This window comes from Chlorocebus sabaeus, chromosome 7 (assembly GCF_047675955.1).
Source record: "Chlorocebus sabaeus isolate Y175 chromosome 7, mChlSab1.0.hap1, whole genome shotgun sequence".
NCBI classification, from domain to species: domain Eukaryota; kingdom Metazoa; phylum Chordata; class Mammalia; order Primates; family Cercopithecidae; genus Chlorocebus; species Chlorocebus sabaeus.
The window spans coordinates 1,265,435-1,290,071 of record NC_132910.1 but is presented as its reverse complement, the minus strand read 5'-3'; the positions used below and the strand labels follow the sequence as shown (position 1 = coordinate 1,290,071).

At 34.7% G+C, this 24,637-nt stretch overlaps 1 protein-coding gene across 1 annotated transcript in view; it reads right to left on the bottom strand.

Moving 5' to 3' along the window:
• Positions 1 to 24,637, bottom strand: part of TMPRSS11F (transmembrane serine protease 11F) — a 74,732-nt gene that overhangs the window by 27,997 nt on the left and 22,098 nt on the right. The window contains exons 2-3 of the mRNA XM_037989387.2: positions 15,880 to 16,031; positions 8,373 to 8,491 (exon numbers count right to left, since the gene is read on the bottom strand). Coding sequence (XP_037845315.2) covers positions 8,373 to 8,491; positions 15,880 to 16,031 — 271 coding nt within the window. The remainder of the gene's footprint in view (positions 1 to 8,372; positions 8,492 to 15,879; positions 16,032 to 24,637) is intronic.

The following is a 24,637-nucleotide window of genomic DNA, read 5'->3' as shown; positions in this document are numbered from 1 at the left end:
GTCCTTGTCTGACCTGAGTACCTTGTTTAGTAATGTCTGGTAGGCTATGCTCCACCTTCCCTGGGCAGCTCTACTGGTGTAAGACAAACAACCCAACCCTCTATTTCTGGGAAGAATCACCTCCGTGATTAATCTAGCTTCCAGATCTCCCAGAGAAATCATGCTGAGGCTACATTTTTGAAACTACATCTTTATCTAGCTTCTTCCTTTGCCCTTTCCTGCTGTCCTCACTTCCTTATGAATTTTTTCTGAAAGATCTTGATTAATAAATTATCTAATTAAAATTTGAACAAATTTTATAATTAAAAAATCAAAATAAATTTGTTATAAAATAAATTATTAATGATTTATTAATAAATTAATAAATATTTTATTAATAAATTAATGAATTAATAAATTATTTAATCAAGCTCACCAGTCATAAGTTCTGTGTTTTGGAATATAACCTATGTAAAAATAAACTAATCGGTACTAGATAATGCTCTGCTATGCATCTATTTCAATGTGTCTATTCTTTGGAAGTTCTGTCATCACACATCCCCAGTTTTCAGATAAGGATTTTAGCTTACAGTCAGGAAAAGATTCCATAAACTTAAATGAAAAAGTGTTTTTAAAGGTAATATTTTTTGTCTCTAAAGAAGTTTTTGTATTGCAAATGTTAATCTCTTAAAATAGAAGGAACAAAGAATGAAAAAAGAAATCTCTTTAAGATGTCCTTTTAAGAGATAATCCCTCAAGCTAGTTGTTGTAGTTTTAGAATATAAGGAGCCCAATAAAGATGGTTTCAGTGAGAAGCTATTATTAAGAAATGAAATTAGAAAGTGATGGAGTCAACATCTGTAGCCTTTTGATACTGAAAATTCTGCATAGTGGATGGGAGTCGTGAGAATTTTCCAGTCTTTATTACGGAAATCATTTACCTATCCAACTATAATATACTATAATTATAATACTATAATTTTATTTATAGTATTACCTTTTTGGATTGTCCTGAACATTCAGTTCCAAGGTGAAGTCAACGTATCATAGAGCATATGGAAAAATTCCAGAACTCATGTTTATATTTATTTTTATCTAAAAAAACAGTTTTTTACAGCATTAGCTTTGAGGTGTGGAATCCTAGCGTAAGTACATTAATTACTGGATGCTCCCAAGGGGAAAATGGAAACCAGTCTGTTAGAATGATTCCTTGTCCTAGGATACATACTTGATAAATCACTCCTGCATTCCATTTAGTTAAGTAGTGATACTTCACACGTTAATTTTAAGTAATCAATATTAATTTAATCATACTAGCAATTCTCAGTGTGTAAACAATTAGTATCTTGTTTCAATTACCAGACTAGTCATTTTTTTAACTTTGGCAAAAACGATGGAGTACTGTCAAAATATAAATTCAGTTTTTAAACAAAACAGTTCCATGCAAATTCTACACATGCATGGCTTTCATATGGCTTTTGGGCATAGAAAGATGATAGAGACAGACAATCTTCAACATTTTTGCTGAAGAACTATGATTTAAAGTATAAATTTATCATTAAAATGGATACATTTCACTCACTTCCTCTCTTTGCCACCAGTGAAAAATAACTGAGAACTTCTTGGGGGAGTGGAAAGATGGCTGTCCAGATACAGCCAGAAAAGAACTTTCCCACTGAGAGAGACCAAAATATGGAGTAAGCCAACATATATCAGACAGATTTCTGGGAGAGAAAACACTCAGAGTTGATAGAGAGGCAATGCAGACACAGAGGCTGAAGAGGAGGAAGCTGGCAACTCTGTGTGGTCTTGCTGGATGTTAGGACTAGCTCCTGGCCCTGAATAGCTCCTAGAGAAGGGGTGAATGAAGTGACTGTGGGGCAATTCGCTCTTGCTGGGGATCTCTAGGATCATACCTACAAGAGATCCCACGACCCCCATAGATACTTGAATTGGCAGGGGGATCTGCCTCGAGAGTAGGCAGAGAGCTCCTGCCTGCATGGAGCCCAGAGGGTTTTGCATGTGGGGCAGCTGCAGCAAAACACAGCCATAGGAACCCATCCTCCAAGACTCTCTCCCTTCCTCCAAATAGCTCTGACGTCTGCTGGCTGCAGGGCCAGGAGAGAGCAGGGCTGCCTTTCTCATGAGACTAGGGTGTGTCTCTTCTGCACAGGCTGCTCTCCGCCGGCCCCTCCCAAGGATGCTACCTGGTTGCTCCCACAAGAACACACACACAGCAGAGCCTCCACTGCCCAGTACGAGTGCTTTACTGGTTTGCCTTACTGGTCCGCTCCCCCAGCAGAGCCAGTCTCCAACCCAAGAGGCCAGAAGACAAAGCTGCAGGCTCAATCTCAGCCCCGTCGGGTTACAGCACATAGTTCAGGAGTGCCAAGCCGAGATCTATGGCTGGTGCTTGAGCAGGGGAAGAGCCCCCACTCTCAGAACACTGAGAAGACTGAGACATGGATTCATGGGCTGGTGCAAAAGCTGGTGTGCCTCCCTCTACAGGGATAATCCAGAAAGAGTGTGCCCTGTCTGACAGTCACTGCCTCTGACCAAAGAAGCACCATAGCCCCGGACACCTAACAGCCCAGTGATCTGGATACAGAAGGCTTGGGACAAAACCAGCTGGTTGGGCCAAATACTCAGGCAGCAAACAGAAGGTGACTTGGTTGAGGGAGAACAAGCTGGGCAGGCCCCACAGCTGTCTGCTGGGCAAAAAACCTGTGAGCCACAAGCACTACATAAGCTGCATACCCATGACAACACCACCCTGCCCAGAGATCCCTCACCCTTGACCAGTAGGCCAAGGCATCACCACCTTCAGATATACCGCACAACCTGCTTTGACTCCACCAAGCAGAGAGGACCAGTGAGCTTCCACAACATTGCAGGTCCCTTGGCAACCTAATCTTTGGCTTGGACTGTCACTAGTGCAGGCAGAAACACAGCCTGCTAGGACACCTCTTGAGGCTAAGGAAATGAGGGCATGGTGCCAGTGACTAAAGGGAGCCCCCTAGGGCACAGGGATGGACCTGGTAAGAGCATCATCTCTCTTCAATTCCACAACCACAGAGCACTGTTGCAAACACGGTGAAATACACAAGAGCAGGGCAGCTAAGAGCCTATCTGCCAGCCATTACTCTTAAGCACCATCTACTGGATCACAGTCTGAATTATAACACCAACAAAATTCTCCCAGAACACATGCCTATGAAAGCCATGCAAGAATCTAGCCACAAATAAAGACGCAGTACAGAACTCTGACCCTCTGAAAGCACGACGAAATGAAGACAACAGACTATACTCAATTTATACAACAGCCAAAATCTCAACGGAAATAAAGAATTAAAAAAAAAAAAAAGCCCCATTCAAATGACAGCAATTTCAAAAAGATAAAGGAACATGAGACCTCTCATATGAAAAAGAATAGGTGCAAGAACTCTGGCAATTCAAAAAGTCAGACTGTCTCCTTGTCTGCAAACAATCACTTTACCTCCCCCACAATGTTTCTGAACCAGATTGAAATGACTAAAACTACAGATATAGAATTTAGAATCTGGATAGCAAGGATACTCATTGAGATTCAGGAGAAAGTTGAAATCCAATCCCACAAGCCCAGTAATATGATCCAAGAGGTGAAAGATGACATAGCCACTTGTCAAGAAAGGACCAAACTAAATTCCTAGAATTGAAAAATTTACTACAGGAATTTTATAATATAGTTGGAAGCACTAACAACAGAATAGATCAAGCTAAGGAAATAATCTCAGAGCTCAAAGACCAGTTCTTTAAATCAACTTAGGCAAAAATAAAGAAAAAAGAATTTTTAAAAAAGAACAAAACCTCTAAGAAATAGAGATTATGTAAAGAGACTAAAGCTATGACCCACTGTCATTCTAGATAGACAAGAAGAGAGAGGAACAACTTGGAAAACATATTTAAGCATACGATCCACAAAACCTTCCCCAATCTCACTAGAGAAGTTGATATGCAAATTCAAGAAATTCAAAGAACCCCTACAAGAGGCATTATAAGACAACTATCCTCAAGGTATACAGTCATCAGATTCACCAAGGTCACTGCAAAAGAAAAAAAAAAAATGTAAAGGTAGCTACAGACACAGGTCAGGTCACTTACAAATGGAACCTCATCAGGCTATCTCAGTAGAAACTTTATAAGCCAGAAGAGACTGGGTACCTATTTTCAGCATGCTTAAAGAAAAGAAATTCTAACCAAGAACTTCATTCCCCACCAAATTAAGCTTCATAAGTAAAGGAGAAATAAAATCATTTTCAGATAAACAAAAGCTAAGGGATTTCGTTGCCATTACCAGTCTTATAAGAGGTCCTTAAGAGTATGTTAAATGTCAGAATGAAGGAACAATACCAGCTACCACAGAAACACATTTAAGTACATAGCCCACAGACACCATAAAGCCACTATACAATTATCTACAAAACAATCAGCTAACAACATGACAGGAACAAAATATCATATATCAATAGTAACTTAAATGTCAATGGTCTCAATGTCCCACTTAAAAGGCATAGAGTGGCAAGGTGGATAAAAACACAAGAGTCTACAATCTGTTGCCTTCAAAAGAACCATCTCACATGTAGTGACACCCATAGGCTCAAAGTAAAGGGATGGAGAAAAATCTGTCATGCAAACAGAAAACAAAAAGGAGCAAGAATGGTAAAGAAGGAAAAAGAAGGCCATTACATAATGATAAAAGGATCAATTCAACAAAAAGACTCAGCCATCCAAAATATATATGTACCCAACATTGGAGCACTCGGATTCATAAAACAAGTTCTTCTAGACTTACGAAGACTTGGATAGCTACACAATTAGGGTGGGAAACATCAACAGTCCCACTGATAGCATTACACAGATCATTGAGGCAGAAAACTAACAAAGAAATTGTGGACATAAACTTGACACTTGACCAACTTGACCTAACAAACATCTACAGAATAATACACCTAACAACCACAGAATACATACTCGTCTTATCTGCATGTGGAATATACTACAAGATAAATCAAATACTTGCCCACAAAGCAAGCCTCAATAAATTTTAAAAAATCACAGCAAGCACACTCTCATACCACAGCGCAATAAGAATAGAAATCATTACCAAGAAGATATCTCAAAACAACACAACTACATGGAAATTAAACAACTTGCTCCTGAATTACTTTTGGGTAAACAACAAATTTAAGGCAAAAATCAAACATTTCTTTGAAATTAGGGACAGTAAAGGCACAAGACATCAACATCTTTAGGATGCAGCCAAAGCAGTGTTAAGAGGAATGTCTAGAGCACTAAACACCTACATCAATAAGTTAGAAAGATCTAAAATTAGCAATCTAACAATGCACATAGAGAAACTAGAAAAACAACAACAAACCAACACTGAAGCTAGAAAAATAAAAGACAATTAAAACCAGAGCAGAATGAAACTAAATGGAGATACAAAAGTCTGTAAAAAAAGATGAACAAAACCAAATTTTTGGTTTATTGAAAGAATAAACAAGACTGATAGCTATCTAAATTAGAAAAAAAGAGAGACAATCCGTATAAGTACAATCGGAAATGACAAAGTTGACATTACAACCAAACCCACAGAAATACAAAAGTCTATTATGAACACTTATGCATGTAAATTAGAAAATCTAGAGGAAATAGATAAATTATTGCTAACATATAACCTCCCTGACTGAACCAAGTAGAAACTGAAAACCTGAGCAGACCAATAACGAGTTCTGAAACTAAATCAGTAATAAAAAACCTACAAATCAACAAAATCCCTGGACCAGATGAATTCACAGCCAAATTCTACCAGACATACACAGAATAATGGGTACCAGCCCTACTAAAACTATTCCCAAAAAATCAGGAAGAAAGGAGTCCTCCCTAACTCATTCTACAAAGCTAGCATCATCCTGATGCCAAAATTTGACAAAGACACACGAAAAAAAGAAAATATCAGGTCAATACTCCTTATAATCATAGACGCAAAAATCCTCAGCCAAATACCAGCAAACCAAATCTAACTGCACAAAAAGTTAATTTGTCACAATCAAGTAGCCTTTATTCCTGGGATGCAAGTGGCTCAACATACTCAAATCAGTCAATGTGATTCGCCATATGAACAGAATCAAAACCAGAATGATCATCCCAATAGATGCAGAAAAAGCTTTTGATAAAATCCCATATCCTTTCATGATAAAAACCCTCAACAAACTAGGCATTGAAGGAACATATGTCAAAATAATAAGATCCATCTATGACAAACCCACAGCCCATATCACACTGAATGGGCAAAAGCCGGAACCATTCCCCTTGAGAACCGGAACACAACAAGGATGCCCACCCTCTCCACTTCTATTCAACATAGTACTAGAAGTCCTACGCAGAGTAATGAGGCAACAGAAGAAAGTAAAAGGCGTCCAAATAGAAAAAGAAGTAGATAAACAATCTCCCTTCACAAATGATATGATTCTATGTCTATAAAACAAAGACTTCACAAAAAAAGCTCCCAGAATTGATAAACTTCATTAAAGTTTCAGGATACAAAAAATCAACATAAAACAATTACTAGCATTGGAAAACACCAATAATGTTCAAGCTGACAGCAAAATCAAGATGCAATCCCATCTACAATAGCCACGAAAAGAATAAAATACCTCGGAATACGTCTAATTGAAGAGGTAAATGATCTCTACAAGGAGAAATACAAAACACTGCTGAAAGAAATCAGAGACAAAACAAACGTTGTCTCATAGACATGATCATTGATTGGAAGAATCAATCCCATTAAAATGACCATACTGCCAAAAGCAATTTAGAGATTTAACACTATTTCTATCAAAGCACCAAGATCACTTTTTATAGAATTAGAAAAAAAAATTCTGAAACTTATAGAGAACCAAAAAGTGCCCAAATCACCAAAGCAATCATAAGCAAAAAGAAAAAAGGCAGAGGCATCACATTGCATGCACTTTTAGGGAAATGATTTTCAACTTAAAGTTGTGCATCCAAACTTTCAACTGAGTGAAATATAGAATACAGGATTTTTTTCAGTATAAAATAATTCATAAATTTTATATCCCATGAACTTTTTCTTAGAAAAGGTACTTGAGGACATATCTTACTATATCAATGAAAACATGGGATGCAAGAAGCAATGGATCTCACAAAAGGGTGCAGTCCTGTCCTGGGTTAGGTTTACCTTTGTAAAGTGCACCTACAGCACAACTAGTTGAAACTGAGGAGGAAACATAAGGTTTTAGAAAAGAAGATTTAAAGAAATACCAAGACCTTGGAAATGTCAGGTAATACAGTAAAATGGCAGGGGGGTTACACACACACAAAAGAGAGAGAAAAGATATTCATACTTAATTCTGGGAACATTATTTGACTGGCATAAGAACTGTGGTAATAATTGTAAAAAACAAAAATACTATTTATAAAGCTATGGAAATAGAAATGCTCTTATTGCTTTTCAACATTTAGAATCAACTTATATAAATAACAGGATAAACTGTAAATATTTTCTCACATTGTGAATAATACAGAGAGAGGATAGTATAGTGAGGGAAGAATGGGAATGCCAAAGTTCTCATCTTTTACTAAAGGAGATTAGTGTCTAAAGCTAATCATAAAGAATTGTATTAACATAGTGCTCTTCCTATTTGGCCATTAATTCTTTGTTCTAGAATAACTCTTATATGTTTAAAAGACTACAATCCAAGCTAATATACTGAATTTTGCTAAACAAATCTATGATCTCCATAACCATGCTTTTCATGGGACAAAAAATGGAAGACTATTCTCTTTGACTTTCTGCGACGACAGTTAAGGAGATGGCTCACCCCATATACTTAAAAAATTAGAAATAGCTTGATAAATACATAAGTTATAATAAAACAAAATATGTGAGTCATAACCAGATTTAAGATTAATATCAAAAATTATAGATATACCATGTCCTTTTATATAATTTTCAAGTGCTTTCAAAATAAACAAATTGGTAAGCTGATTGTGGCAACTCTATATTCTTATGTTAAAAAAGAATAAACAAAATGAATCGAAAAATATAAAATCAATAGTTAAAAATAGGGAAACATTTGTTTCAACCAACAATTTCTCAGGAGTTAATTAGTTGCCTGCTCTAATCTACTATACACATTTGATGGTGCACACAGTATACTGAATATTTTACACATATTAAGTAATTTAATATTTACAACTACATGACTTACATACTATATTACCTCCATTTTACAAAAGAAGAAATTGGGACTAAGTTCCTATATAACACCCATATTCAAAGTGATGCAAAAGACACATTAATAAACACTTAAAATTTCTATTGAGCTTACCATCCTTTCAATCTGATGACTCCTTTCTATAAACTCTCTCGAAGATCTCATGCCATAATTTTCTTTGTATTTGATATTTGTGACTTTAAAAGAGGCAAGGTAATAGAAAGACTTATCATCTAAAAGGTAAAACAAGCAAAAGTCTCATGGTTAAATGTAATAAGTTGTTTTGTCCCCTATAGCTTGCCCACATCTAATAGATAGGCTACTATAATACATATTATTTCTACTTAGTGCAAAAATTCTTGCAGACACTTCTCAAATATTTTGTAATTTCACAACTGCCGCCGGTTAAAATGAAAAATTCTGATCCCAAAGTACTCATATAGAACACTCCATTTATAGATATTTATGCATACCAAAATATTCATAAAATTGGACATGCAACATACAGTGGAAAGATAATAGCGAAAGCAATTGCTGAAAGTCATGTAAATGTCATCAGTTCCCTCAAGGAATTGCTAACAGGTATATCAGACATAAGCTGTATTATGAAGATACACTGAACAAGCTGTCAAATTTTTTTATGCTACTGCTAAGCTTACTTAAGTAGAAGTCCATATTTATTGTTTTCACCTTCTTTTTTTCCCATTCACTCCCTAATTCTCTGCAATCTGTTCCTACCACACCACTAAAGCTGTCTTTGTCAAGGACAACCATTGTAATGTCTTTCATGGTTTCGTTTGTTTGTTTTACTCCTTGATTTCCTTGTAGCCTTCATCATGTTCCCTGAAAATCTATCTTTGGTTTTATGAAGCCATCTTCTAGTTTTCTTCTTTCCTCCCTGGCCACACATCTTAGTTATCTTGGTGAGCTCTTTATTTCCACCCTTCTCGTTGGCATTCAAAGATTCTATCTTTGACCTGGTCATATTAAGTACTTTTTGGTAATCTTAACTGGGATGGCCTTACCCACTAACTAATTATTGATGACTCAAATTCTTTATCTTCAGACCAAATCTTTGTCATGAGTTTCAATTCTCTATCAACTGACTTTAGGAGACTGTTTATTGCACATTAAATAGGCACCTCTAATATATTTCCAAAGTGAAATAATCATTTACTTCCTTATTTACTTAAACCTCCTCTACTTCCTATATTTTATATCTTTGTGAACAGCTCTAACATCCATATGGTTACCCATGACTTGGTTTCATCCTGATTTCCAATATCCAATTAATTTTTCAGTCTTTAAATCCTGTAACTATAACCCATTTAATCTCTAATCTCTCTCTCTCTCTCTTTTTTTTTTTTTTTTTTTTTTTGGAGATGGAGTCTCACTCTACTGCCCAGGCTGGAGTGCAGTGGCACAATTCCAGCTCACTGCAACCTCCACCTCCTAGGTTCAAGTGATTCTCTTGCCTCAGCTTCCTGAGTAGCTGGGATTACAGGGGCATGCCACCACGCCCAGCTAATCTTTGTATTTTTAGTAGAGAACGAGTTCACCATGTTGACCAGGCTGGTCTCGAACTCCTGACCTCAAGTGATCCACCAGCCTCAACCTTCCAAAGTGCTGGGAATACAGGTGTGAGCCACCACACCCGGCCAAATCTCCAATTTCTTACTGCATTTTAAACATTCATTTTAAAACATATTTTAAATGTTTAAAACATTTAAATATTCATTTAAATTTTTTTAAATGTCAAAAACAAATATTCATTTAAAAACATTTTTTAGATCATAAATGCTATATCAGAAAATCTGGCATGACCAGAAAATTATATACAAGAGAATAAAAATCTGTAACTGTAATATCTAGAAGTAACTGATGTTATAATTTTGGTTTTTATTTATTCTGTTAAAATAATTGTTTTACTTGACTGAGATAGCTTATCACCACAATTTTGTATCTTTTTTGTTCCACTTACAAAATTTATTCTAAGCATTATCTTCTTTAAAAAAGTACATTTTGTTCATTCAAAATGAGATGTCAAGAAATACGAATCAAGGTGACATTTTACCACAACAGTTTACAATCTATTTTGCTATTTTGCTGACAATTTTTACTTCTTTTTTTTTTAACTGATGGATGAGTGGATGAATTAATCAATATTTACCAAGTTCCTAACATACACTAAACTCTGTCTAATCGGCTCTCACATATATTATCTTATTAAATTTAATGAATTCAAGCTACCTCTCAAGGCACTTCTTGAAAAGATTTCACAATTAAAGTTTTATTACAAAAAAAGATTAAAATGAAGATTGATCTCAGAGTGACAGAGCTATTTTACTCATTATCATACACATATCCCTATATTGTCTTTAAGAATTTTCCTGTTAAGCAAAAGCATATTCTGGAATCACGTAGAAGTAAAAGTGATTTTAATATATACTTTAAGTGCTTTTAAAAGTGCTAAAAATATGTTATATGTGAAGCATAACTATATTAGTCACTATACTATAGCAATTATGTCAATGTTGAACTTTTGTATTAATAAATAATAATACCTTTCCTTTACTGAACTGTCATTATATGCAGAGAACATGATATTTGCCATTTATTGAATATTACATGCTCAGCTCATTTCACCAGTGAAGAAATTCAACATTAAATAAGTTTTTATAAAAGATCAATTAGGAAGCCATTGTAGAAATCCAATTTAATAATGGCAAATATTTGTAAGAAATTACTATATACCATGCAGTGTGTGACAACACAAATCTAGTTTAATCATCACAACAATTTTCTGAATTAAAAATAATAGTAAACCGCTTTACACAACAGTACTGAAGCTTAGCGAAGTAGAAAAGAAGTTTGCTAAAGATCACCTAACTAATTTATGGTGAACCTGAGATTACAACCAAGGTATGCTTGGCTCTTGGGATTTCATGGGAGAATAACATTTTATGAGAAAACAAAATCCCTACATTCCTGGAAGTGGATACACTTCTACAGAACAGGAAGACAAGTGATGCTATCTCAATGCAAATTTTACTCTTTAGGTTTTCAAGAAACCAAACTTAAAAAACAGCTTTTGATAATTCAGTTTCTGGATTTTGTTAAAACATAATTCTAAATACTAAAATCTTTAAAATATTTCATGCAAGTCTATAAAGCATATTTGTTTTTACCCCATAACAAGTGGTATAATTGATTCTAAAAAATCCTGAAAAAATGTATCTGGGATATGAAAATGCTTGTTGAAAATATAATTTACTATATAATTCCAGTAACTAAACAACAAAATAACAACAAACACAGAAAATCCTGAGACAACTGGCAAATTCAGTGTTTGAATTTTTAAAGTTAGGGTCATATTTCATGTGAATGGTAGTGAATATTATTTTCTTCATTAATCTCAAAAGAGCTTTACACAGTTATGAAGGCAGTATTATATACATACATCTTTATAAGACATAAAAATATATGTATATAATATGTGTAACACATAATATGTATTATATATAAGATTTGTGTATATATGTGTGCATAATTTTTTCACTAGCAAAGGATATTTCTAATACATACAACTGACAATGAATATATATATCCAGAGAGAGCTATTTGAAATCAAAAAGAAAAAACAGATGACTCAATACAAAATGGGAAAATGACTTAAAAAGGCACTTCACAATAGCAGAAAATCCAAATGACTGACTGAGACATGGACAGATCCTCAACATCACTGTAGAACAGACAAATGCAAATTAAGATTACGATGATAATGCTATAACCTACACCAAATTAGCAAATGTAAAAAGTTATGGCAACAGTAAATGTTGGTGAGGATATGGAGCAATGGGAACTGAGATGCAGTGCCGGTAGAAAACTGTTTGGTATTATCCATGATGATAAAAAAGCACGTGCCCTGGCCAGGAGCGGTGGCTCACTCCTGTAATCCCAGCAATTCGGGAGGCCAAGGCGGGCATATCACGAGGTCAGGAGTTTGAGACCAGCCTCACCAACATGGTGAAACCCTGTCTGTACTAAAATCACAAAAATTATCTGGGCATAGTGGAGGGTGCCTGTAATCCCAGCTACTCAGGAGACTGAGGCAGAAGAATTGCTTGAACCTGGGAAGCAGAGGTTGCAGTGAGCCAAGACTGCACCATTGCAGGACAGCCTGGGTGACAGAGCACGATTCCATTTCAAAAAAAAAAAAAAAGCATATGTCCAATGACCCAGTGATTCGGTATCTGCATAGTTCCTAGACAAACTCTTGGATGTGTGTAACAAGATCTACGTATAAAAAGATTTACAGCAGTATTGCTTTAATGACTAAAACCTGGAACAATCCAAATGTCTAAGTATTTGAATGACAAGTAAATTATGGAATATTTAAGATAATGAATATCAGTCAGTAATTTCAAAAAAAAAAAAACCAGACTAAAGCTACCTTCAACAAGGCAGATGATGCTTGCAACAATGTTGAGGAGATGCAAGTCTCAAAAAAATATGTACAATGCTGTTATATTCATTTAATATTCAAATAGGATTTCATTTTAAGACATTTTCTTTCCCTGAGGAAATAATCAATAAGAATCCAAATGGAAATCCTGAGGATAATAAGCACACATTAATCTAAAAGTCTTTTCATCATGTCAAGTAATAAATAGAGACATGAATTCTATCAAGCATTTAATAGTCAATTAATAACACAGTAATTGTTTTTTTAAATGATACTCAAGTAGCATTGAAAAATTTTATGGAGTTGTAAATATAAAACCTGAGAAGGAAAAGGTAGTTCCTGATATCCATGGGCTGAGTTTTGGTATTTCCATTGAACTTCAATATCAGACAAAGCCATTCTGTGACCATAATCAATGAAGACCAAAAAAAAAAAAAAAAAAAAAGGCCATTCCAAATTATGTCTGAACTCAGACAAAGACAAGAAGACTATCTAAAACAATAAAACAAAACAAAAATGGAACATCTCCCTATTTTAGCCAATAGGAGTGACTACTGTTTCTCTACCAAATTACAGCTTTAGCCTCACTTCACTGTTAACCTTCTAAATAGGATTTAGTAAGCTACTCGGTCATAGCATTATTCCAGGTTTCTGACAGCAATCAGATAAAATCCAGTTCAGAGAAAAGATCCAGTTCCTTCAACCCTCCCCCTGAATAACCTAAGATAAGCCAAAATCTTATAGTGCATTTGTTTAAACAATCTTTTACTACACAGTCTGTGGTTCTCCATGGCATATGTTCTTTTTCCCCTGTATATATCTGAAGACGTATTCCTATGATCTCTGGCTGAAGGGCACTGATAAATCAACCATATTCAAAACTCACTGACTTTAATAATTCTTATTTTAAAATTGCCCATTTTTATAAACAGTGGATAATTGGTCAGAATTATAATACACTGAAAGCCGATCATTCATAATTACTGAGATCTTTAGAATAAAAATAACTCCATCAAATACACTTCCATCCTGGTGATGTGACTTTTACCACTGTCTGCTAAAATCCTTATTTCTATTGTGATTATTTCACAATTATTGATAATTTTTACTCCACTGTCTTTCAGATCTATTCATGTACAATCTATAAAAGTAGTATTTTAGAAATAATTTGTCTTCTGTTGTTACCCTAGTTACTAGAATGTAATTTCCTTCACTGAATTCCTTCTGTTATAAAAATAGGTATGTTCCTTTTAAAAACCACATCATCTTATGTACCTCTATATCCCATTCTACTTGTTTAACTTTTGTCATGGTCTGCCTTCTCCCCTCTTTTCCTAAATGTCCATCTGGAGTCAGGCAACTTTTCAATTATCTGCAGTCAGGAAATTCTTGGAGATAGAACACTCAAATCCTTGGGTGTTAGCCTCTGTATTAGTTGTCTACTGCTGCTATAACAAATTACTATAGGTTTGGTGACTTAAAACAACACAAATTTATACTCTTACAGTTCTGGAGGTCATATATTATATGTGAGTTTTACAAAGCTAAAATCAAAAAGTTGGCAGAGCTGGTTCCTTCTAGAGGTTGTAAGGGGAGAATTTATTTTTTGCCTTTTTCTAGAGTCTACCCTCATTCCTTTGCTGATGGTCCCATTTTACATCATCCCATCCTCCTCTTGCTTTTGTTGTTCCTCCTCCTTTGACCTTCTTTCCTCCCTTTTATTAGGACCCTTGCAGTTATATTTAGGACCTATCCAAAATAACCAGAATAATGTCCCATCTCAATATCATTAGTTTAATGACATCTGGAAAGGCCTTTTTGCTACATAAGGTAACATTCACAGATTCTAACAATTAGGACATAGACATCTTTGCATGGGAATGGGGCATTATTCAGTCCATGACAACCTCTAAGATTTTTTTTAATGGCTAAGTGCTTTTTTTGTGATTATTTTTACTATCCCTTCATTTTTTTCTTTTTTAAGCATTGGGAGTGAAAGGCATTTTAAAAACAAAGCTATTTCATTACCTCCTAATCCAAAGAAAATACTAACAAAAGATAAAACTGTATAGGGTAACTTGGCTTATGCTTTCATCTTATGAGAGTCTAAGGGATGGATATTATCAATCCCCCAATAATGAAGGTAGGAAGATAAACTGGGCATGTTGGACAATATTTCATTTCTTCTTCGGATCATTCAAATATAGTTTTATTGCCATGACTGATATGAGTGCCTAAAATTTTAAGTTTCAATCACCTGTGATTAAAAATGCAGAAATCGACCAGGCATGGTAGCTGATGCCTGTAATCCCAGTACTTTGGGAGATCGAGTCGAGCAGATCACCTGAGGTTGCAAGTTCGAGACCAGCCTGGACAACATGGTGAAACCCCAACTCTACTAAAAATACAAAAATTAACCGAGTGTGGTGGCAGGCACCTATGACCCCAGCTACTCAGGAGGCTGAGGCACGAGAATTTCTTGAACCTGGGAAGTGGATGTTGCAATGAGCCGGGATCGTGGGACTGTACTCCAGCCTGAGTGATAAGGCAAGAATCTGTCTCAAAAAAAAAAAAAAAAAAAAAAAAGAGGAAAATACAGAAACCAAAGAGGAAGGTAAATGAATCTTAGTTGATTGTCATTTGGCTCAACTATGATACTGACTCTCCATTTTTGCATATATAATTACGAATTAATTCTGAGCTTTTCCTTCTTCCCATAGTCAAAAAAAAAAGGGTTTTTTTCAAAAATAATGCTTGATCTTTAGCCCTTTAAAAGTATTTTTCAGATAACTCTTCTTATATTCTGAGTTTTTCGTGAGGCGACTCATTAATATACTGATTCTGAGAAGAGTATACTAAACTCTCAGCATATTATGTAATTTGTCTTTATGCTAAAGATGATCTTTTCATTCTTCTTTCTCTTTTTTATGTGTTTCTTTTAGATATGTCTATCAATGCAACGCTTATTACAAAGTTAACTGGGTGGAAATATGTAACACAGAGCTCAATACAGAGGCAAACTATAATTTAACATCAGTAAAAGACTGGTAATTAAAATGTTAATATCATGCAAATGTCACTTTTTATATAACAGAAAATTTCAAGATATGAAGTCGTGAAGTACTTAGGCAATGGAACTATGACCTGGATACTTACCCTCAACAACAAAATGAGTAACAATACCAATTGCAATTCCTATGATTGCTACAATTGCCAATGTGAAAAGAGCTAGCCGTACTGAGTCCCAAAATTGCTGTTTTCTTTGATATTCAAGTCGTGAGAATTCAGCTTCTGAAAATTCAACAGGTCTGTGATAATAGAAAGAAAATAGAGACAATAAAAATTCATTATAGTTCAACTTTGTTTACTTACTATGTTCCTCTATGAAAATAGTTTATACTCCTAAATAACAGTGAGCAACTTAGACTTTGAAAAGACCAGTAGATTTTAATTTGCGTATCCCCCCCCAAAACCTCAATCACAGAAGGAGTTTTAGATAAAATGCTGCTGATGTTGACATTCAAGTGAGGATATCTTCCCACTGTATTTTATCCGGCTTATTGGCAATTTGAAACTTTGGTAGTGAAACACAAAGACTGGCTTTCAGATTTTAATATAACTACTTTTTAAGTAAACTTAACAATTTCTTAATGACATGTTGTAAAAGTAGCAACATTACTTTTGAAGACCTGATCATGGCTCTTTTCATTTACTAGCACCTCCCAATGAAATAAAAAGTGGTGAATTGCACTTAGTAAGAGTCCACCACCCATGACCATCCTTCACTTACATTTGACTCACATGACCCCACTGGTGCTTTACCTCCATTACTCAAAAATATCTTACACCATTTATCTTTTTCCAACTTGAAAGTTGCTGTTTATTTACTTTACTGTCTGAATTCTTAAATAAGATTCAATATTATGATATCTTTCAAGTGAAATTTTTCTGTAAATGTCTTTATGCTTTTAACTTTACTTCATATTTATTGTGAACTTATTTTGTTAAATGAGATCATGAAAAAGTCCTTAGAACAGTAGCTACCACATTAAAATAATGTTTCAGAAACTGCTCTAGATCCCTAAATGTATACAGATTTTAAGATAAACTATTTGTCTTTGGGATGCCCACACTTTAAAAGGGGAGATAGACATGGAAACAAGTAGTTATTATATAGTGTGAACTGCGCCAAAATAAATTTGTACAAGATGAGGGAACACTAAACTTTTTGAAGGGTTGTGTCAGGAGATTTTATTAAGAAAGTGATATGATTACAATTTTGAGGAATAAAAGCTCACCAGTTAAAAAAAAAAAAAAAAGAGAAAATAGAATGTGGGTGGTGGGGGAAGGTAGAAATGTGAAAAAGCATTCATTACTAATAAGGGATAAAAATATAAATAAAACATGACTTTTGTCTTCTAAGAATTTATTGTCTCAATATATGTTCGAGATTGCAAGTCTTTCACAAGACTGCAATTCTGGGAAGAGGATATGATAGAGCTGGTGGGCTGGGAGTCTCATGATCCAAAGTAAACACCTGGAAATTTACTTTGGAGGAGGTGGAAAGTCAATAAAAAATTTTTAATTAGATTGAAGAGTTCTGAAGATTTGGAAAAGTCACACAGATGTGAATGAGGATGGGGATTAGGGCAAGAGTGCAGACAGGTAGAACAGTTTAGAGGTCATATTGAAGGCCCGGGAAGGAGATTGTGAGGACCTGAACTGAGGCTATGGAATGGGGTGGAGAGGAAGAGATGGATTTAGCTGTAGTTCTTGAACTTCACTGAATGATTGATCATCTGTGGGACAAGAAAAGGAATAATGGCCCACTTGTTTGGATGTCCAGGTAAATGACTGTGACTCCAGGCAAGATGAGGAATATTAAAGGAGAATAGTGTTTCCAATAAAGACATCAATATAGTTAATAAAGAGCAATTTGCTGTCCTTAGACGGGTCTGGGTCTGAATCAAATGAAAAGTATCTGTTTTACGGTCTTTCTCTTTGACTCATTTTATTTTAGTTGCATCACTAATATCTGTTTATATGATTCTAATAAAGCAAATGTTAAGGTTAGAATTATATAACCTAGAGAAAAAATGAAAACGTTACTGTGTACTCATGTGAAATACCATTCTTCTCACCCACAATCGAAGCCTGCACTTCCAAAATCTATGGCAATAGATAGTTTGAGTATGTAGCTTGTGAATATTATGGCTGCTGTAATTATTTTATTATTCCCATTCCTTTTCCCCCCTTAGTTTTATGAGTTTCATTACTGTACTCTGATCCCTTCAAGAAGCACGAAATAACAAGAATCAAATTTAATAAAATGTAAGGTGTTGATAGCCAAATATCACATCATGGTAGCACTGCATCGTTGTAAAAGGACTTTTTAAAAAAACATAGTCACATTTGATTTTAAAATAAGCTTCTTCTGCCTAGTGATTAGCTATTTTCAGTCTGATGTATCTGGAATGTTGCCTTCTGTCTAATGTGGAAGTTGAAATAAGTTTTACCAAATGCCATTTATGTGTTTTGAAGTGTAGCTGGCAGGTACAGTACGCAGACACCAGCCAAGTGCAAAGGAAGTGATGTTTACCCTAATTGTGGAAAATAAGGTCATAATAAAATAACAAAGTGTTCAGAAAATTGTTAAGAAATGTGTTGGTTAGGCTGTTGTGAAAAGCTTGTAATAAGCATAATAAATAAAACAAAATATATTCAGGGCATTCTCAATTATGCAAGAAACTTTGAGCTTTTGACTATAGTTTAGATATGTTAGATGTATAAATGGTTTAAGCTTTGAAAAAGATTATTTAGATGACATTTAAATTCCCTAATGCCTTTAAAATTCCTGTATGTTTCTCCTGATTTGTACATGACAATTTTTTGTTCATTTAAACCTGAATGAGTGGGATGCTAAATGAAACCTTTCAACAGCATTTTTTTTAGAAAAATAAATTTTATCGTGTATATTTAAAGTATATAACATGATGTTAAGGAATACATATAAATAGTAAAAAGGTTACTATAGTGAAACAAATTCACTTATCCTTTCTCTCACCTAGTAACCGTTTTTTGTTTGTTTTTGTGGCAACAACAACTAAAATCTACTCATTTAGCATGAATCCTACATAGAATACAATTTTATTACCTATAGTCCTCATGTTGTACATAAGATCTCCAGACTTTCCATCCTACATACCTGCTACTTTGTATCCTCTAGTTGACATCTCCCCATTTAATTGCCCCTATAACCACCATTTTGTTTGCAACTCTGTATTTTGTATTTTTTAAAAAATATTACACATCTAAGAGATAATGCAATATTTTTCTCTCTGTTTCTGGCTTATGTTACTTAGCTAATATCCTCCAGGCTCATCCATGCGTGGCAAATGGCAGGATCTTGTTTTTTTTTTCTGGGCTCAGGAAAATTTCATTGTATATATTTACCACAACTTCCTTATCCATCCGTCTGTCAACGGGCACTTAGGTTGTTTCCGTATCTCAGCTATTGTGAATAATGCAGCAATGGACATGGGAGTGCAGATATCTTTACCAGATGAAGATTTCATTTCCTTTGGGTATAAGCCCAGAAGAGAGATTGCTGGGTCGTATGGTAGCTGTATTTTTAATTTCTTTAGAAACCTCCATACTGTTTTTTATAATGTCTGTACCAATCCACATTCTCAGCAACATTGTCCTAGGTTCCCTTTTCTCCATACCATGGTCAACATTTGGTACCTTTTGACTTTTTGGTAATGGCCATCCTAAGGAGTGTGAGGTGGTCTCTCATGTTAGTTTTAATTTACATTTTTTGATGATTAATGATGTTGAGAACCTTTTCATATACTGTTGACCATTTTTATGTCTTCTTTAGATAAATGTCTATTCTGGTCTTTTGAAAATTTTTTATTAGGTTATTTTTCCCCACTGTTGGGTTGTATGAGTTGTTAAGCCGTAGATATTAACCCTTTATCAGATATATGGTTGCAAATATTTTTCCCAATCTGGGAGCTGTCTTTTCATTTTATCAATTGTTTCCTTTGCTGTGTGGAAGTTTTTAAGTTTAATGCTGTTCTGTTTGTTTTTGCTTTTGTAGTTTGAGCTTTTTGTGTGATACCCAAAAAAATCATTGCCAAGGCCAATGTCCAGGAGCTTTTACCCTATGTTCTCTTCTGAAAGTTTTGTAGTTTCTGGTCTTCTATTTAGGTCTTTTATCCAATTTTGGGTTGATTTTTTTTTTTTTTTTTTTTTTTGTAAGGTGTAAGATAAGGTTTTAATTGCATTCTTTTGCATGTGGAAATCTTGTTTAATTTACCATACCAGTACCATTTATTGGTACCGGTACCACTTATTCAGAGACTATCCTTTCCTTATTGTGTCCTTGTGATGCCGTTGTCAAAAATTAGTTGACCATGGTCAGGCACAGTGGTTCATGCCCACAATCCCAACAGTTTGAAAGGCCAAGGTGGGTGGATCACTTGAGTCCAGGAGTTTCAGGCCAGCCTGGGCAACATGGCAAAACTCTCTCTACAAAAAAATATATTTAAAAAAATAGTCAGGTGTGGTGGCACATGCCTGTAGTCCCAGCTACTCGAGAGGCTGAGGTGGGAGGATCACCTGAGCTCGGGAGGTCAAAGGAGCAGTGAGCTGTGATCACGCCACTGCACTTCAGCTTGGGTGACAGAGTGAGACCCTGTTTCAAAACAAAAACATTAGTTGATCATATGTGTCTGGATTAATTTCTAAGCTCTCTACTATGTTTCACTGGCCTAAGTGTTTGTCTTTATGCCAGCAGTGGTGCTGTTTTGATTAACATAGCTTTGTAATACAATTTTAAAACAGAAAGTGTGATGTCTCAAACTTTTTCTTTCTCAGAATTATTTTGGCTATTCAAGGTCTTTTATGGTTCCATACAAACTTTGGGAGATTTTTTTTTCTATTTCTATGAAGAATGCCATTGAGATTTTGATAGGGATTGTGTTAGATCTATATATTTCTTTGGCTAGTATGGACATTTTAACAATAGCAATTCTTCTGATTCAGAACATAGGATATCTTTCCATTTATTGGTATTGTCTTTATTTCTTTCATATTTTATAGTTTTGGCATACAAATCTTTGACTTCCTTGGTTAAATTTATCCTAGGTATATTACTTTTTAAATTTTTGACTACTGGAAATAGAATTGTTTTCTTCATTTATTTTTCAATTAGGTTGTTATTTGTGTATTGAAACAATATTGATTTTGTATGTTGATTTTGTATCCTGCAACTTTATAAAATTCACTTATTAGTTCTAATAGTGTTTTGTGGCATCTTTGGGATTTAGACATTTAAGATCATGTCAAAATAATTTTACTTCTTCCTTTCTGATTCAGATACCATTTATTTCTTTTCCTTATCTGACTGCTCTTGCTAGTAGTTCCAGTACTATGGTGAACAGAAGTGGCAAGAGTGGGAATTCTTGCTTTTTACAGATGTTGGTGGAAATGCATTCAGTTTTTCCCCACTGATTACAATATTGGTTGTAGGTTTTTCATAAATGGCATTTATTGGGTTGAAGAATTTCCCTTCTGATGTGGTTTGCCTGTGTCCCCATTCAAATCTCATCTTGAATTGTAGTTGTCATTATCCCTACATATCATGGGAGGGACCTGGTGGGAGGTAACTGAATCATGGGGGTGGTTACCCCGTGCTGTTCTCATGAAAGTGAGTGAGTTTTTACAAGATCTAATGGTTTTATAAGGGGCTTTTCCCTGCCTTCACGCTACACTTCTCCTTGTCATTGCCATGCGAAGAAGGACATGTTTGCTTCACCTTCCGCCATGATTGTAAGTTTCCTGAGGGCTCCTCAGCCCTGCAGAACTGTGAGTCAATTATACCTCTTTCCTTTATAAATTACTCACTCTCAGGTATTTCTTCATATCAGTGTGAGAATGGACTAATACACCTTCTATTCCAAAACTGTTGAGAATTTTTATCAAGAAATAATGTTGAACTTTGTCAGAGATATTTTCTATTAAGATAATCATGAGGCTTTTATCTATCATTCTACTAGTGTGATGCATCACATTGATTGATGTATGTATGTTAAACCAGTCTTGCATGCCAAAGTTAAATCCCACTTGATCATGATGTATATTTTTGATGTGCTGCTGTATTCAATATATTTTATTGAGCATTTTTGCATCAATGTTTATCTAAGAAAGTTGCCTGTAGCTTTTTTTGTTTTTCTTGTGATGTCTTTGTCTTCTTAGGTATCAAGGTGGTGCTGGCCCTGTAAAATGTGTTGGAAATCATTCCCTCTAGGTCTTTTTTTTTTTTTTTTTTTTTTTTTTTTTTGCAAGAGTTTGGGAAGTACTGGTATCAATTCTTCTTTAAATATTTGGCAGAATTCAGCTGTGAAGCCATCTGGTCCTGGGCTTTTCTTTGTTGGAAATTAACAACCTTTATCATACTTTGTATTGCATCTATTATAGAAGATAAAATTATGTTTGTTCTTTAGTCCTTTTGAAGGTGGAAATGTTTGTTTTGCTGTATTTTCTTTCTTCATGTTAAAGTAAAATGGGAATAAAAATGAGAAGTACGCAACTCAAACCTAATCTTCCATGTAAGTAAATTTTTTAAAAGTTAAACAGAAAATGTCTGCATATCCTCTAAACTAGTGATGGATTTTTATGATTGAAATAAATACAAGTTGACTGGGTTTAATTCTGGCTTTGCTACTATCAGCAAGCTAGTTAAATTCTGTACTTCAATCTCCTCATCTGTAAAATGAAGAATCAAAGTCTTTCATGGCTTTATCAGAATCCAAAATAATACAAATAATAAATAGCAGTAAATAATTGGTGGATAGTCCTGTTTCTTTCAATCCCTAAAGCAAAGGGCCTTGTTTTGTTCTGTTTTTGGTCTTTTCTTTAAATATAATTCTTCAGATGACCTGACAGTTTATAGTTAGGAACATTTCTGCATTTTCTCCAGAGCAATCTGTATAATTACTGTTACTCATTAATATTATTTTTAAAATTTATAAAAATAAATGTTTCTGAATTTCTTGCAAAATGAACAAAATGATGTCTAGAAGCATAAACATAAAGAATATAAACTTGTCAGTATTTACTGCCAAAATTCTCTATTTTAACTGCTTTAAGATATTAACCACTCAGCAGAATTAAAATAAAATCTTGATCTACAGACTGAAGGTAACAAACACAGAATATTTAAAATAAAACTGATACACCTGTTAAAAAAAACTTGTGGGATAATGCTTTATCCATTAATAATTCAATGTGGACACCAAATAAAATGACATTGTTGTGACATCACATTAATGTTGTAATGAGACATAAAATAACTAGCATATTTGTCCATATCATTTAAAAAATCTATTCAAATAAACAGAACACAGTAACTAAAGCCCTTTGGTAATTTAAATAGAAAGAAAACTTGAACAGTCACAGGAATGGACTGCACGTCAAAACAGTCCAATTTAGTTCTGTAGATGGCAGTGGGATTCCCCTTCAGGAGATCTGTTTCTGTGGTAGGTCTATTGGCAATACTGGAAAGCATGAGTCAGAAACACTGACAATGGGAGACAGATAGTAAAAAGGAGGAGCTAATTGTGTTGTTGCAGCACTTAAAATGATATAGCCATCTAAGTCGTAATGACACTGGTATTTTCATGACAAGGCAAAATTTCCTTTGGACTCAATAAAAATTCCAAAGATAAGAAACACTAATCAGAGGACTGCAAAAAAATGTCCTTGGTTTTCTCAAAAGACATACAAGGGTATATTCTATAAAAGTCATTATCATAAGTGACTTAAGAAGCATCAAGAACTGGCAAAGTTGGGGGGAAACTGGGGTGGTGGGGCAGTTACAACTATGAGTTAGTTATCAGAATTAGCTTCCTATCAGCTAGAAATGACTGGTTTGACAAAAGAGTCAATGAAGAAGAATGAAATTGTGGAGTGTGGGCAGAAATTGCATAGCACCCTGCTCCTTTATTGGAATGTGTAATAGCTCTGTACACGGGGGAAAATATTAAATCTTATTTACATAATGGAATATAATGTAAAACATATAAGACATTTAAAGAAACTGGTTATAATAATTTCATCAGTTTTCTGAAATTTTCTTTGAAAACATTTTTTAGACCTTTGAGTTCTAGATTCAGTAAAAGATCTATCTCTCTTCATAGTTGACTTTCAAAATCATTATTACCATCTTGGAAGCACTACTCTCATGCTACAGTATCAGCAAGGTCAACTATACCTCTGATAGCAGCTACACAAGTAACAATACTTAGTCACTTAATTTCATTCATACAAATACTAGGAGCATTTATGCAGTTTTCTTATATTAGAATGGTCACATTTTCTACCTCAAGAAGACTTTATAGTTTAACTGCCAAGTATAGTATTAATAAAAATAAATTTCATTCATTCATTTAGCTTATATTCAATTAGTACATGTTCATTGGACATCTACTATGTTCCAGACACTAATTTAGTTATATGGTTATGGCCGTACTAAGGATATAGACTGCCTTTATGTGTCCCAATGGAAAAGACAGTTTGTGCAATAAACAAATCTATACATAAATGTCAGGTATCAAGTAAGAGGACAGAGAATAATGAGGGTACAGTGAGGGAGGTGGTAGGATTAATGTGATCAGGGGAGATTACTCTGCAAAGGTGATATCTAACTGGAGACATGAACAAGGTGAAAGATGGACCCATGCAACTATCTGAGGGGAAAATGCTACAGTAAAAGAAATAGTCATTACAAGGGCCCTGAGGTAGGAACAGACTTGGTGAATTTGCAGAAGAGCAAAAAGTCAGTGTGGCCAGTAGGCAGTGTGCAAGTGGAAGAGGAAAGATGATGGAATCAGAGATCATTATAGACCAC